Source organism: Pezoporus occidentalis, unplaced genomic scaffold (assembly GCF_034315485.1).
Source record: "Pezoporus occidentalis ecotype Australia unplaced genomic scaffold, CSIRO_AGI_Poc_V1 ctg287, whole genome shotgun sequence".
Classification (NCBI taxonomy): Eukaryota; Metazoa; Chordata; class Aves; order Psittaciformes; family Psittacidae; genus Pezoporus; species Pezoporus occidentalis.
The window spans coordinates 115,964-132,710 of record NW_026914796.1 but is presented as its reverse complement, the minus strand read 5'-3'; the positions used below and the strand labels follow the sequence as shown (position 1 = coordinate 132,710).

The 16,747-nt window shown below is 42.1% G+C and overlaps 1 protein-coding gene across 5 annotated transcripts in view; it reads left to right on the top strand.

Moving 5' to 3' along the window:
- Nucleotides 1–16,747, top strand: part of MYLK3 (myosin light chain kinase 3) — a 54,919-nt gene that overhangs the window by 34,480 nt on the left and 3,692 nt on the right. For 4 of the 5 annotated variants that reach the window (XM_062626039.1, XM_062626040.1, XM_062626037.1 and 1 more), the window contains exons 2-10: nt 1,897–1,987; nt 2,968–3,394; nt 6,028–6,545; nt 7,992–8,097; nt 9,176–9,269; nt 9,570–9,679; nt 10,374–10,515; nt 11,507–11,577; nt 15,958–16,086. In XM_062626039.1, coding sequence (XP_062482023.1) covers nt 1,897–1,987; nt 2,968–3,394; nt 6,028–6,545; nt 7,992–8,097; nt 9,176–9,269; nt 9,570–9,679; nt 10,374–10,515; nt 11,507–11,577; nt 15,958–16,086 — 1,688 coding nt within the window. Of the gene's footprint in view, nt 1–796; nt 921–1,896; nt 1,988–2,967; nt 3,395–6,027; nt 6,546–7,991; nt 8,098–9,175; nt 9,270–9,569; nt 9,680–10,373; nt 10,516–11,506; nt 11,578–15,957; nt 16,087–16,747 lie in introns of those variants that run through there. The other variant, XM_062626038.1, reaches the window with a different exon arrangement.

Sequence of the window (16,747 nt, the reverse complement as noted above, 5' to 3'; positions counted from 1 at the left end):
TCCAGGTTTTATGGACAGGGGGATAGCCATAGGTGAAATGACCTGCCGTTGGTGACCTGATAGACTAGGATGGGCTGGAGGTCTGTGTCCCAGGCTCTAACCACTGCCTCAGCTGTAGAACAGGCAATGTGTATTGGACAAGTAGAGAGTTTTACGGCTAACTCATTTTGTAATACAAGTTACTACTTATATTTTCTTTTCTCCTTTTTCTCCTTTTTTTTTGTTTCTGGTCATGAACAGTTTCTGAAATTGAAAATATGGTCAGTTATTATTAGAACTAAAGATATATCAGGCTGCTGAGTGGTATTTGAACTAGGCTTGAATTACTGAGGTAGTAGTGTATGTATGTGACTGAGCTGGAGTAATGTGGAGCAGAGCATGGGTGAATTTAAAAACAAATCAGCTTGCACCAAGCCATGTGCTAACTTTGGTCAGGCTTTTGCAGCCTGTTCTGTGATAGCAATACAGACATGTCCAAAGAGCTCCACAGTTGCATGGGGGTTGCACATGAGCAGAATCTGCTACCTGCTTGTTTGTGTGTTCCAACCTCAGCTGTTTTGTAACAGTGTGCTGCTTGTCACAGACTTGGCTTCATGCAGCGTTACCCAGTATGGGGATGGGAATGGGTAGGTGATGTTTTCATTGCTGGGTGAAGCTGTTTGTTGATGGTATGACAGCATTCCAGGGATGCCATAGGCATGCTTATGGAAGAAGTTTCGTGGGGTTGGAGTCAAATTAATGCAAGACTATGAGCTGAGCTCACAGGATCCAAACCTCTAACTTTTGACTTAAACAGATGGAAAAAACCCACCAGCATTAGACATTCAGTTATCTGAGGCTTTTTTTGCGCATAGGTTTCTGCAGGAATAATGTTCCCCCTGGTTATTGTTGCAGGTTTGCTTAGAGCTGTAATAAAAATGGTAATGACTTTTTTACCGCTTTTTGGGTGTCCTGTTTTCTGGGAAGGGGAAACTGGGGGGCTCTGTGGGATCTATATGATTGAAGCATCAGATCCTAAAGCACTTTTACTAACAAATGAAGGGGCTGCTTTGCAGCAGTCTTGTAATCAGTTGTCTGCAGAAATATTTTAAATGTTACTTATTTGCTTGTACAAATAAGGATAGGAGACTGCTTATTACTGGATTTTTAACTATATACCAGCCAAGAAATATGTTAAGCCTGTTCCTATTTTGGTGTAATGCTTTTTTTTTTTTTTCTAAATACTAGTTCTTTACTTTTAATTTTGTTTCAAGTGTATTGCTGTGTGTTTAGTGGGGCTATTACAAAATATCCCTCCTCTGTGCTTTCTTAATTGGAGGAAAACATTTGATTAAAAATCAAAATAGATTTCTGAAAGACAGTCTGGCTTTAACCGTGTCAGAGGTGAAACATGTAATGTCAAGTACATGTACAAGAGTTGCCATAAAGCCAGAGTCTCTTTTTTGACATTACCTGTTTCATAGTTGAAACCATGAATCTTCAGATGTGTTGAGACAAACAGTATCTTCAGAGACATTTCTTATCTTTCAGTCACTGATGAAAAAGCAACAGAAATAGCGTATAATTTCTTCTTCTAATCTCTCTCATGTTTTATATATAATGGTTTTTAATGAATATGAGTAAATATGACAGGAGGGAAATCCTGACAGACAAAATTTTGGAAAGCAGTGAGCTAATGTAGTTTTCTATGTCGTCTTGTTTCAGAAGTATGCCTGTATGAAAAAGTGGGGAGAGGTTGGGAAAAGGGAGTAAACACAATAGTAACCAAAAATTCAGAAAATCAGAGGTGTTGATATCCTTTTACAGAGTCTGAATACCTACACAGCTGGAGGAACCTAGTGGGAAATAAACACTCTTGGCCATAACTGCTATTTTTGTGTTCCCCTACCTTTTTAGGCCAAAGATAAGCCTGAGGAGAGTGGTGCAAAACCTAAGCATGTGCTTAATAACAGAGGAACCCAAACTGAAAGCAAGAAGCCCCTGGAAGGTATGTATTACTCCAGGCATGCTCAAGCTTTGACTCTTCAATGTGTAGCAGACAATCTGGAAGTTAATAGCCTGCTATTTCCCACTACCTGAATTACTCAAATATAACTACCTTTGTTGACCAGTACTGGGAAAACAGAATGGTTCTCATCTGCTCAAAGATGATTGTCCCCTGGATCAATTGCCACAAAATGCTGGAAAATCAAGACATTAAAAGCAGCACCATTGTGTGTATAGTTTTGTGGTTGTTTTGCTTTGCAATTACAATGAGCTAAACTGAGAACAGTAGACATTCAGAGATACCATGAAGGTAGTGGCAGTATCATATAGCAAACCTAATAAATTCTTTCCCCTTAACAAATCTGAACCAGCCCTCCCTTCTCCAGTCTCTGAAAAAGGGGAATGTTGGCACTGGGAATATCCTTTCTTGATCAGCAAGTTTCATTGCCATGTCAGAGCTAGATTCCTGTTTAGGATGCATCTGTCAGGGCACTGCCTTCTTGTCTTTTTGAGGAAAACCCAAGAGGCACTGCCTCAAGACATCCCTTGGAGTCTTGCTCACTCTGTCTCTGCCCTCTAAGCAAATAGAGGGTGTATCAGGGTGAGGAGGGTCCTGGATGGGTCTGCAGTGCCAGAGCTACCCATTGTATTTGCCTGCAGAGTGATTTCAGATTGTAGGTGCAGTGAGCTTGAGCTCTGCAGTTGTTTTTTTTTTTTTGCTTGCTTAATGGAAATCCATGTTCAATCTGTAACAGTGCTGGAAATCCAACAGAGAATTAAACCTCTGATTAAGCCATGAGCATTAACAGTGGCTGTCTCAAGCTTGTTGATGTAAGGATTTTAAACCTTTTGGGGAATTTCTTGGTACCTTTTCAGATGTGTAACTGTGTAGGTCACTTTGAGTGGTGAGTTACGTTATTCCTTCTCTGTTTTGTTGTCACTTTTATCAAGGATAGTTTATTAATGGCTTATTTTATTCAGAGACAAAAAGTAGGAAAAAACTGGATGACAACAAGGGAGCATGTGAGATGGTGAACGTTTCTAGTGTTGAAACCCACAAAACTGACTCCAAACTCCAAGTTAAGGAGAGAACAGCACAGCAGCAAGTAGTAGAAGGTGCTGGCAAAACACACAGCTCTAAGAGCTGTCAGCAGCAAATGGAACTTGGTGTCAAAGATTTGAATCAACACAACGGTCTTCCCTTCATAAATCAAGATCATGCGGACAACCAGAATGTTCCTGCTAAAGCACACGATGTGGACCTAGATGAGTGCCACAGACAGCTTGTTCATCAGAAACTTGGAGAGCATGAAAACAGACCTTCATTTTCGAGTGTGGCATCCTGGGAAGCTGTGCCCTCCACATCTCAGGCTATATCTGACACAGGGTGTGAAGTGACACATACCAGGTAATGGCCTTGTTGGTAGCTTTCTGTATGATCTGAAACCATTTCATGTGCTAGAAGGAAAAAAAGGAAGCCAGATCTAAAGGAGGCAGCTCCTGCCGAGACATGATCCAGGGGATCCAGCCATGCTAGGATAAGAGTGATGAGACCTTACAAATGGTTAAGGCAAAAAAATCAAAGCAAGGGTCCAGTGTAAATTCCCATGAAGCCAGTGAGTGCTTAGGTGTATGGGAGATTTTTTTATAAGATCGGTGTTCCTGTGTATTAGAGATAAAGGTGACCACCCTAGTAGAGCTCAAGTATTTGGACATTTATAAACCACTCATTGGTTTCCTGTTTCTATAGCCATGGGGGTGAAAGGAATTTGAGGTATTTGGTAGTATATGCCAAAACTAAACTACTTGTTGTGTTTGCTGCCCTCATTGTTTTTATGGGTTTTATATGCCTTGGTCACTTAAAGGTATGACCTTTAATGATCATTTATTAACAATCTCTATTACCCCAATCTTTTCCTCATAAAGGTGTTAGTAATATACCTTTCATAGTCCATTTTATTTTGAACTATTTATTTAGGATTTGATTTTAATTCTATGTATTTAACAAAAAAAAAACCAACACAACAAAAAAACCCACAAAACCAAACCAAACCATAACCCAACCAAATAACATCTTTTCAGAAAAGAGCATCAAACCAACAAAAAACACCACACCCAAACTCCACAACCAAAAACGCTACCAACCAAACCCCAACAGATGGAAATGCTGTGGCAAATTTTAACTGCCATGCCTTCTCTGTCTGGGCTGGTGGCTATAGAGCTGTTTATAGATGTGAATGTGGGGGTGAGGTGATACACACACTCACACATGCACATAAATATGTATATATGCCACTTTGAGTGTGGAATTTCCCCATTGTTCATGTATACAAACTGGTGTCTGAAACCCAGATAAGAACATGGCATTACTTTTGTCACATGGATATTTTTCTCCTAAGAGGTAGTGTCAGGATGTGGCATTAGAGCATAGAACCCTTCACTGTTGTGGCTTCTTGTGGCAAGCTTTGTTGTGGCAAGCATTCAGGAACAAGAGTTTATAGGCAACATTACCTCCAAACTGGTTGTTGTAATGCCACTAAACCCAGAGGGACTCACGGACTCCCTTGTGTTTTCCCTGTGGGATTTAGGCTCTGGTTGGTAGTTGTAGGTGCTGTGCTCTGAGTCTATCCCAGTTGCCCACAGAGCGCTGCCTAGGAGGCTCTGCTTTTTCTGTGCGCGGAGGATGGCCCAAGGTGTTTGGGAAGCAGTGGGGGAACAGCTGCTGTTAGCTGTGGAAGTCGGTGCTCGTTGATTGTGGCGGTGAACTTGAGCAGAGGCAGCAGGTTCTGAAGCAGCTGGTTGGTTTGGGTAGGACAGGGGGTTTATGAGCCCTAAAGACATTGGTCTGGGGAGGGAATCTGCAGCCTTCCTGCACAGGAAACCTGTTGTTTTTTTTGTGGAGGCACATGAGGGTGGTGAATGCTTCTCTAAAATGAATGCAACTTTCAATGAGGTCTGTAAGCCCACGCAAAAGTGTCAGGAGGACATTGTGTTCCCCTGCTTGGAGTAATGAATCCTGCCGAGTTCAGACTTTACCACATAGCAGTGGAAGTGTTTGCTTGGAGCTGCTGTAATGGCTCATTTGAGTGCAGCTTAGATTCATAGCATAACTCAATGGTGTTAAAGTTGCTGAAAATGGGACACGTCAGAATCTTGTTATGTGAAAGCAGTAGCATTTTCTAACATCTTTTGTAGCAACATTGCTGCACCAAAAGAAGCAGTAAGTTTTGTGAAAATGAGTTATGTTCTTTCCCAGACATCGGAAATTTTCTTTACTTGCTGTTGTATAAAATTTGCTTTACAACTTCACAATTTTCCATTCAGCCTCCCTGAAATCAGACTGTTCATGACAGCTGGAGCAGTAACAGTTGACTCAAAAATTGTCACATGAATGTCTTTGGGTTTTAGGAGCATAGGCAATTGGTTTTAACACATACTCTTCTTAGGTAACAGAAGAGGAAAAAAATATTAAACTTTTGCAGTACCTAGAATGGCAAGAAAATAGTATTGATGGAATGAGAGTTTATGGAAGTTACATTTTTAACAGAACGCAATGAAAAAAATTATGTCCCATCAGAAGACACAAGCACAGATGTCTGAGTGTGCAGGTCAGCCAGATGGAAGAGGACTGGAATGGATGCAAACCTCTGGATTCGTAGAACCATATGACCAGTCAGCCATTTAGATGATCAGCCTGTATTTGTGAAATGAATCACTACCCCCTCTCAGCCCAGACTAGTGGCATTTTATTAGACCAACTGTAATAGTCACATAAAGCGGGTAAGCTTTCAAATGTGGGATTAACACTTTTCAGTGTGAGACATCTTGTGTTCAGCAGAAAGCAGACATACACACAGATGAGGACACACACCGGCATACTTTATGGTGCTTTTCCCTTAGTGTTGTATTTTCAAAAAGGATTGGTACAATTTGATATTTTTAATGCTGTAGAAATCTGTGATTTGGAGCTACAGATTTTTCTTCCCCTCCCCAAAAGCAAGGATAGTCATCCTCATAAAATGTCAACTGTTTGCTCTGCAGGATATCCATCAATGTGCATATGACTGAAGTGAAAGAAAAGATTGAGAAGACCAAGGAAAGAAACTTAAACGATCCCAAAGTAAAATCCCCACCCTCCACAACAGCAGAAGTGGAAAGAGTCAAAGAGCTGCCTGACAAATTGAAACTTCAACAGAGTCCTAAAAACATTAGCACTGATCCAAATCAAGAAATGACAATGGTTGATAAGCAAAATGAACCTACACCTCAAAATGGAAAGCAACAGCCATTACTGAGTAAGCCCAAATCAGGTAAAAAGGTTGAAGAGAAATCAGAATTAAAATGCAAGCCCATGACCTCACAGAATACCTCTGCAAAGGACTCTATGAAGGATCTGGAGGTAGGAGGGAAAATCCATCAAGAAACAGCAAAAGCAGAAAAATCCCAAACAGATGCCAGTGTTGAGAAGAGAGAACCCAAGTGTGAAGGAATGACATCAGAGAAAGCTGAGACACTGGAAGCTACCAAAGAGCTGCCCACTCAGGATGAAATGGTCATCGGTAAGTTACTCACAGTTACTCTCAGAAACTTCTACACTGAGGATTTAGTGCTACTCTTGTGTTACATGTACAATAATAGCTGGAGCACTGCTCAGTAGACCACCTGTGTATTACAGTTCAAGGGCATTTTGCCATAGATATCTTTGACTGTGTAAATAACTGAATTAACTTCTGTACAAATGCGTGTAAGAGTAGTTTTCCTTTTAAAGCGTTTGGGTTTTGGGGGAAAAAAAAGGTTCCATTAAGATAAAATCGGGTGAAGTGTACATGTGACCAGAAGTACGAGCCATTTTGAAAAAATCCATTTTCTTTAGATTAAAGCATTTATTCCTTATGATAGAATATGCAAACCAGGTATGCTTTAGCAGCTGTGGACTGGAGATCCAGAGACCAGCAAAATATTGCGGGAGGAGTATCTTGCTGTAGTATTTGCTGTGTTACTGGCTGTAGATCTCAGTTACTGTGTGAACACTCAGCTGCATAGTTTCAGGGAGTACTCTCTCCAGGCAGCATATATATGTCTCAGAATGTACTTCCATGTGTAGATGTCCTGACCTGAAGCTGGCTTTCTCAGCAGTGACTGGAGATTAGATGAATACATGTTGAATTGCAGCCCAAGATATGTGGAGGTTAATTGTAAAATTGTTTTGAATGGGAGACACCAAAAGTGTGTTCATGGAAGCTTCACCCCAGAAAAACTTGGACATTAAGTACGTCATGGTTAACTGATTTAGCTTCTCTGTTATAAAACCAGGGTTGAGATTCAGAAGGTGGTATCCTGTTCTCTGGCAGTTTATTCCTCATCTGTAAAAGGTTCTTAGCAGTAAAACTCCTTCACTTGAAGTAACAGGGTAGTTTTGGATCTTTTCAGCACATCCCTTTTTGTAGCTGCTGCAAAAGCAATGGTTGTTTTACTTACATGCCACTCTGAAAATAGTGATGGAATCACACTTAATGTTATCCAGATACTTCAGTGCATGTCTGAATTCAAGCAGAAATAATAATGCTGGCATGGTGGAGAGCACAAAGCAAAAAGGAAGTCTGGAAGAGGGCAGTGCACTTGAGTATAAAGTTGTGTTTTGAGTGTTTGCATTGGCATGTATTGGCAGCAGTGGCAGGCTGGCTTGTCTGTGTTTGTGTCAGTACTGGAGTTGCTCTCTTAGAGCCCCACAGAAGCACTGAGGGCTGCATCAGGGATTCCAGGCTGACAAACAGGGCTCATCCCCTCAGAAACAGTGAGGGTATAGTTTGGTAGAGCTGTGGATACTGGGAGCACAGGAAGCAGCTGAGAATTCTTATTACATTTAGCAAACACAGCAAGGCAATGTTTGTGTCCTGTGGTAATAGTCACTGGTGTGATGAAGATGGAATCGAATGCAGTGATACGCGCAGATTCATCTCAATGTATCTGCGCACATCTCAGTGACCAGCTTGTCTCCTCTTTAGATGACAGTCCTTCTCCTCCAGCTCCTTTTGAACACCGCATGGTGAGTGTCAAGCAAACAGAGGTGACAACATGCTACTCAGTGTGTCGGCATGAAGTACTGGGAGGGTAAGTATCCCTCTCCCTAATGCTGCACTGCTGTTGGTAGCTAAGGCATGGAGAAATGCAATGAGCTGGAGAGCTAGACCTTTCTTCTTCAGACAGCCCCAAGGTTTGTGGGTGAGGTGCGATAGGGTCACTGCAGCCAGAGCAAGCAGATTCATCCCTGATACCTTTTAGGCCATTGCAGTTGCTGGGTTCCTTGTATCAACCTTTCACAGTTTGTGGGGAGTATGTGTGGGGTGACCCATAGGTGACTGGTTTTTGCTCCAGGTCCTGTTTCAGATCCCTGGGATGACTGGTTTCGCATTTGTCACAACGATCCTGGCCATACCTGGTGTCAGGAAGAAAACCTGTGCCCTTCAGGCAAACACACTCAGAGCATCTGAAATCAGAGTCCAAATATTTTTTACCCTGCTGAACTGCCCGTTAAAGAAAACTAAGGGAGCCATTATTTTGACCTTATGTTTAATTTTCACGGAAAAGAAGTTTGCAGCTCCTTCAGCCTTTGTGTTTTTGTGTCCTTACTTACCTGACAAAGTTTAATTTATGGGTTGATCCAAGTACAAATAGAGCTTAATAATATAAGTGATATGATGCCATAGCAGAGAAGATAATGTTTAGAAATCATCCCAACGGCCATCGACGTGCCTGGGTGACATGGGGAAGAATTTACAGTGCATAAGAGATGAAGTCTGTGGAGTGGCTGCGGTTACTTGTCTTAAAATCATTTGAAAAGTTAGGAGACGAGGATAAAAATACCCTTGTTAATATACCCACAAATGCATCACTGAAGGACAGGAAGTGGGTACAGTTACAGAGCAAAAAAATATCATCAGGTCATCATACCACAGTGAAATGTGGGAATACAGAAGGGGCATAATATTTTAATGTAAGCACTGAACAACTGGCTGGAAAGATAAAACTAATCCTTCATAAGCTGAGAGAAAAAGGAGATTCATGCTGCTGGCCACCTGATGCCGTTCACTTTGTACTGTGCTATTTTTAATGGACGATAGGACTAGTTGCATGCGTGGTTTCTGGTGAGCTCTGTTAAGTTGTGTTCCCATCTCCTTTGTACCCACAGTGGGCGGTTTGGACAAGTTCACAAGTGCACAGAGATATCGACTGGGCTGAACCTGGCAGCCAAAATCATAAAAGTGAAAGGAGCAAGAGAGAAGGTAACTAACTGAGCTGCTGTGAACTGAAGTGAGCACACTCTAAACCTGCCTCATTGCAGGCACCTTATCACCACTTCCCTCAATCAGCATTGGGTAGTATCGAATACTGTAAAATCTGTCTTAATAAGTAGAAGCTTGGCCTTTATATGATTCTCATCTCCTCTGTTTGTGATTAAAACATCTGTCCACAGGAGACCTGTGGTATAGCTGTCATTGGGTTTACAAATGATTGTATTTGAATATATTGGAATTTAAGGGGTGTATTTTGCTCATTTTTTTGTTAATTTGCTATTTTTTCAGGAGGAAGTAAAAAATGAAATTAATATCATGAATCAAATAAATCATGTGAATCTGATCCAGCTTTATGATGCTTTTGAAGCCAAAAATAGTATCACCTTGATCATGGAATAGTAAGTTTAAATTATCTCAGGAATTGTTATATGTTTGGGTTTTTTCAGGTCACTAGAGGAAATAGGGAATGATGATTATGAGCTGTGAGAAGATTTGAGTAGGATCCTAGCCAGAGAGTTGAATTCAGTTTTGGAAGGAAAATTAAAAATCATACATGTTTTAAAAGTAACGTCTTCGGATTAAAAATTGTTTGGCAAGACTACAAGATGACAAGATTACAACAAATTATAAGAAAGGCAACTATCCTCAAAAGTATGACCCAAGTGACAAGATGAACAGAGCTCCACTATGGTTCACTTTTCTTTTAAGTTAGGCTTTCATTTAGTAAATTTTATAGATTGAAGACTTATTTTTTCTAGACTACTAAAATGATCAAATAATAGATACTTTGGAACTTCCTATAGGTTCTTCAGGTCCCCATCAGATCACCAGGTCATCTGGGTTTGGGTTTGACAGGTGTATTCCCCTCCCCCTCCAGATATTAGCAACAACTTTTCAATTTTAATTTATACTGGTACTTAATCTCACACTCAGAAATAATTTGCTTGAAGTCATTGAGACTACTGATAGACTTTATACTGGATGTGCTGTTAGGACCCTGCTAAATTAGGGCACCTAAGTTCCCAGCTTGGAAATTAATTGAGCTAATGAGGAATTTCAGGGTTTTAACACTTTCCTATGGCAAAATTTTAGTCTTGATGGTGGTGAATTATTTGACCGGATCACAGATGAAAACTACAATCTGACTGAGTTGGATGCAATCCTATTTACCAAGCAGATTTGTGAAGGAGTCCATTACCTGCACCAGCATTATATTCTCCATTTGGATCTGAAGGTCAGTACTTCATTCTCTCTGCTCTTTAACTATGCTATGACTTGGACCACCACAGTATCTAATTACAAGAGTAATCTCCCTATCTGTGGACTATGACGTAAAGGAGTAGTCTTACTTAATTCAACAGCCATAATGAATGGAGCTTTAGAGATTCATTGCTTTTTTTTTAATGTTTATTTAGTAGCTTGCTGAGAATAGTGAAAAGAACTGGATTCTGTGCTTTTGCCTCTCTCAAATCAGAAGCCTTTAATTCTGTGTGAAATTAAACAATGCCCTTTTGTCATTAATGAAAAGAAACAAACCTCAAACCCTTTTTGGCTAGAAATGCCTTCATTCTTCCCTTCACTTCCCCATAGCCCCTTGTAGCTGTGTTCAGATATCATCTTCCTAGTGTTTTCCTAATGGCCCCTTAATAACTGGCCTTTTTAAACAGAAATACGAACTAATTTTTTTTCCTGCTTGCTTATATAGTGGCTTACACTATGATATTAGATCTGGTTGGCCTGTAGACAGCGCTGCAGTTGCAATAACTTTGGACACTGTTGCCCCCCACTCCCACCTTGAAAATCATTCTCACTGGAAAAAAAAACAAGTTTTTGCCTTCATGGGCAAACCAAAGGATGCATTTGACATGTTTCATGAAGCTTTTTATGGAGTGACTCTTACACTTAGGGAATAAATCCAGTGGGTAAGCCTCAACAGTCTGACTGACTACCATTTTACACAGAAGGGCCTTTCCATTTTAAAATCTTTGTCATCTATGGAATATTGTTGTACAGGAATAGAAGTTAAACTTCTTTATGGGAGGCTGAAACCCAAACCTGTCACTAACTCTGTATGCCAGTCAAATCCTTCTCTCCCATGATAGGAACAAAAGAAAAGTATTATACTAAAAAGTACCATTACAATCTAACATGTTTATACTGTTTTGCTAGATCTCTCAAACAAGTAGACATTTTTTAACTCAAAATACTCTCTTCTCTTTTTGTAGCCTGAAAATATATTATGTGTAAATCACACAGGAAACCAGATTAAAATTATTGATTTTGGATTAGCAAGGAGGTAAGAGAGTTCAGTTGTGCATTTATTAAAAAAAAACAAAACAACAAAACAAAAATAACCCCACAAACCTCTGGTGTGACTTTGATAGTTCTTAGGGGGACTTTGTACATTTTGGTGGTTCTAATGTAATTCTGCTGTATGAATGAACTAAGCAGTATGTTGCTCTGGGTGTGAGTTTTCTGCTGTGTGCAGTAATTATCTAATTACATTTTCAAATAATATTTCTGTTGGATAAAGCTATACTGCTGTTCTAACTATCTCTAAATGATTCCCCATGTAAAGCTTTTACTCAGGGACTTCAGACAGGCTCTTTGACTTCTTGACTGCTGAGTTTTACGGTGCAAGTTCTACTTGTGGGGATTTTCTGCAAAACTGACTATATTAAAAGAAAGCTATCAAAGCATGAGCCAGTTCCCATAAAATAAAAAGGAATGACTCCTGTTAGTATAGCAGTAAGAACAACAGCATTTCTCAACTTCTTTTCTAAACCCTTTGAGGCTTTTCTTAAGCCCAGATCTGGTATATTCATGCATATATCATGGAATCTTAAAAAAGTCAGGGTCATAAAAAAGAACAGACCTTAAGATCATCTAGTTCCAAACCCCCTGCCATGGGCAGGGACACCTCTCACTAAACCATGTCACCCAAGGCTCTGTCCAACCTGGCCTTGAACATCACCAGGGATGGAGCATTCACAACTTTCCTGGGCAACCCATTCCAGTGCCTCACCACCCGCACAGAAAAGAATTTCTTCCTTATATCCAATCTAAACTTCCCCTGTTTAAGATTGAACCCATTACCCCTTGTCCTGTCACTACAGTCCCTAATGAAGAGTCCATCCCTAGCATCCCTATAGCCCCTCTTCAGATACTGGAAGGCTGCCATGAGGTCTCCATGCAGCCTTCTCTTCTCCAGGCTGAACAGCCCCAACTTTCTCAGCTCACCTTCATACGGGAGGTGCTCCATTCCCTTGATCATCCTCGTGGCCTCCTCTGGACTTGTTCCAACAGCTCCATGTCCTTTTTATGTTGAGGACACCAGAACTGCACACAATGCTCCAGGTGAGGTCTCACAAGAGCAGAGCAGAGCAGAGGGGCAGGTTCACCTCCTTCGACCTGCTGGTCACATTCCTTTTGATGCAGCCCAGGATATGGTTGGCTTTCTGGGCTGCAAGCGCACACTGAAGCCAGCTCATGTTCATTTTCTCATCGACCAACACCCCCAAGTCCTTCTCCGCAGGGCTGCTCTGAATCTCTGCCCAACCTGTAGCTGTGCCTGGGATTGCTTCAATTCAAGTGTAGGACCTTGCACTTGGCATGGTTAAACTTCATAAGGTTGGCCTCAGCCCACCTCACAAGCATGTCAAGGTCCCCCTGGATGGCATTCCTTCCCCCCAGCAGATCAACTGAACCACACAGCTTGGTGTCATCAGGAAACTTGCTGAGGGTGCACTCAATCCCACTGTCCGTGTCAATGACAAAGATACTGAACAAGACTGGTCCCAGCACCAATCCCTGAGGAACCCCACCCGTTACTGATCTCCAACTGGACATTGAGCCATTGACCACAACTCTTTGCATGCGGCCATCCAGCCAGTTCTTTATCCACCGAGCAGTCCACCTATCAAATTGATGTCTCTCCAATTTAGAGACAAGGATATCATGTGTGACAGTGTTGAACACTTTGCACAAGTCCAGATAGATGACATCAACTGCTCTAGCCCTGTCCATTGATTCCGTAGCCCCATCAGAGAAGGCCATCAAATTGGTCAGGCAGGATTTCCCCTTAGTGAAGCCATGCTGGCTGTCACCAAGCACCTTGTTGATTTTCATGTGCCTTAGCATGCCTTCCAGGAGAAACTGCTCCAAGATTTTGCCAGGCACAGAGGTGAGACTGACTGGTCTGTAATTCCCCGGGTCATCCATCTTCCCCTTCTTGAAAATGGGGGTTATATTTCCCTTTTTCCAGTTGTTGGGAACTTCACCTGACTGCCATGATTTTTCAAATACGATGGCCAGTGGCTTAGCAACTTCATTCGCCAGCTCCTTCAGGACCTGTGGATGGATTTCACCAGGTCCCATGGACTTGTGCATGTTCAGATTTTTAAGATGGTCTTGAACTAGATCCTCTCTTACAGTGGGCACAAGGTCTTGATTCTCACAATCCCTGCATCTGCCTTCCAAGACTTGGGTGGTGTGGTCAGAGCATTTGCCAGTGAAGACCAAGGCAAAGAAGTCATTGGGAACCTCAGCCTTCTCCAAATCCTGTGCAACCAGTTCTCCCGATAGCTTCCTGAGGGGGCCTACATTCTCCCTAGTCTGTTTTTTATTTGCTATGTACCTGTAGAATCCCTTCCTGTTATCCTTAATACCCCTAGCCAAGTTTAATTCTAACTGCGCCTTAGCTTTCCTAACCTGGTCCCTAGCTTCTCGGACAACATCCCTGTACTCTTCCCAGGCTGCCTGTCCTTGCTTCCACCTTTGTAAGCCTCTTTTTTCCCTCTAAGTTTCCTCAGCAGCTCCTTATCCATCCAAGGAGATCTCCTGGCCCTCCTGCTGCACTTCCTTCTAGTTGGGATGCAGCACTCCTGAGCTTGTAGTAGGTGATCCTTGAATATGAACCAACAGTCTTGGCCGCCCCTGCCCTCTAGAGCTATATCCCATGGAACCTTACTGAGCAGGTTCCTGAAGATGCCAAAGTCTGCCCTCTTGAAGTCCAGGGCAGTGAGCTTGCTGCACGCTCTTCTCACTGTCCTGAGGATCTCAAATTCAACCATCTCGTGATTGCTGCATCCAGGGCTGCCCTGGAGAGTCACATTTCCAATGAGCCCTTCCCTGCTGGTGAGCACGAGGGCAAGCATGGCACCTCTCCCTGTCAGCTCCTCTATTACTTGCAGAAGGAAGTTGTCTTCCACACAATCGAGGAACCTCCTGGATTGCTTGCTCTGGGCCATACCGTCCTTCCAACAGATGTCAGGGTGGTTGAAGTCCCCCATAAGAACAAGGGCCTGTGAGCATGGGGCTTTTCCTATCTGTATGTAGAGCGCTTCATCCACATCCACAGGTTCCTCTTGATCAGGCGGTCTATAACAGATCCCTACAGTAATGTCTCCCATAGCTATTTTCCCTTTAGCCCTGACCCACAAACTCTCTGTTGACTGCTCACCTGTCCCCAGACAGAGTTCCATACTCTCCAGCCAGTCCCTAACTTAAAGGGCAACTCCCCCTCCCCACCTTCCAGGCCTCTCTTTTCTGAAGAGCCTGTAACCTCCCATTCCAACACTCCAGTCATAGGAGCCAGCCCACCATGTTTCTGTGATGCCTATTATATTACACCCCTGTAGACGTGCACACGCCTCTAATTCCTTTATTTGTTCCCCATACTACAGGCATTTGTATAGAGGCATCTGAGCTGAGCTCCAAATGAAGCCAGCTCATTGGCTGGAGTGGCTGGAATATCTCTACATTGCTCCGAGCATTTATTATAGGTGTTGGCAACTGACTGGGAGTGCTGGGATGGAATGATGCCCCTTCCCCCAACACAATATATGTACCAATGTGTGTGCATGTATCTGCCCAAGGACTTCTTCAGAAGTATTTTCTAAAAATACATGGACACATTGAGGGTGGTTTTTATTTTGTTTTGGGTTTGTTTGGTTTTGGTGTTTTTTTTTAATTGGGAAGTAGACATGCAAACTTCTAGTAAAGTAGTTTTGAAAACCAGATCTTCCAGGAAAAAGAGATGTAAAAGCAATGCTTTAATGGTTTGTTCTGTCTGTACACAGATGTAACTGCAGGTACCATCAGCCACAGTCAACACTGGTTCAGTTTTGTAGTCTTTCTCTTTTAAGCAATAGAACAGAATCATTTTGTCCCTGTATTGCCTCATTGTTAAACTTGGTACCAAGCCCAAGTAATCCTCTTCAGAGTCCCACCTCAGTGGTTATCTTGTGCTCACATCTGTTATGCAGACCTTTAGTCTGAGCTGTAGCTGGGTACATCCCACTAAAGCAAATGCTTTCCAAACCTGTTTCAATGGAAGCTGCTTTATTTGGTTTGTGTTGGACAATATCTGCTGGAAAGGGTCCTGTGGAGCCTGGCAGAGAGTCAATCTGCCAGCAGTAAGTGGGCAGGCCTTTGCAGGTTTTACTTACTTTGGTCTTCCTTTTGGCTTTGCTCTGTCCAAGGGTGTAGTTGATGGTGTATTCACCTGAAGTCAGTTTATTCTTTAAAGACTGTTACGCTGTCCTGATTGCCTGTGGAGTCTGCTATGATTGCTCTGCTGTACTTGCATGGCCAAAAGCTGTGCCTTGATTTTTTACAGATGAGATATGTTTTCCAGCCTGCTCTCAGAACTGATTTCTCTCTCTTTCTGGTAAAGGTACAAACCTCGTGAGAAACTGAAGGTTAATTTTGGAACTCCAGAGTTCTTGGCTCCTGAAGTGGTGAACTATGACTTCGTTTCCTTCCCAACAGACATGTGGAGTGTTGGTGTCATCACGTACATGTTGTGAGTAAACCTGGGGGCTCTGCCAAAGACAGGGGGGCTGTGCTGAGGAAGAATGTGGCTGCCCGAGTCCACCTGCCTGTGACTTCGCCTAACTCATTCTGTTAAAAACCCAGCCCTTAATGCAAAGGCACCTTGCTGTGCATACTAAGTCTCTAAACAACAAATAAGCCTTTTGATAAATGTGTACATGCTCTTCTCACCATCTTACTCAGTATGGTAAAATGGATCAGGTCTCTTTTTACTTAGAAAAGTCGCCACAAGCATGTCAGAGTTTTTATTTTTGATAGTGTTCTTGAGGACATGGATTATTTTCAGATTTGCAGTCTGATCATTGTAGTAGCTTGGACTTGGTGTGCGACTGCACAGAGGAATTAGTGTTGGGTGTTACGTTGTGGGTCTAAAAAATGTCATGTCATAAATAGGGCTAAAACTTTTCTTTGGTATCTGGGTGGTCACCATGGACAGCTTGTCTGTCCAAACTGCCTTCTGACGAGCTGACTTTGCATCCCAGAATCTTTCACAGATGCTTTCTGTAAATTGGATACATTTCTGGTTTAAATTTTTGTGTGATCCAAAGCCCAACTGAGTGAATTAATAAGCGACTGAAGCAATAAATCTGGGCTTAGAGGCTAATTGAAAAAAAGTACGCTATAGGTCAGAA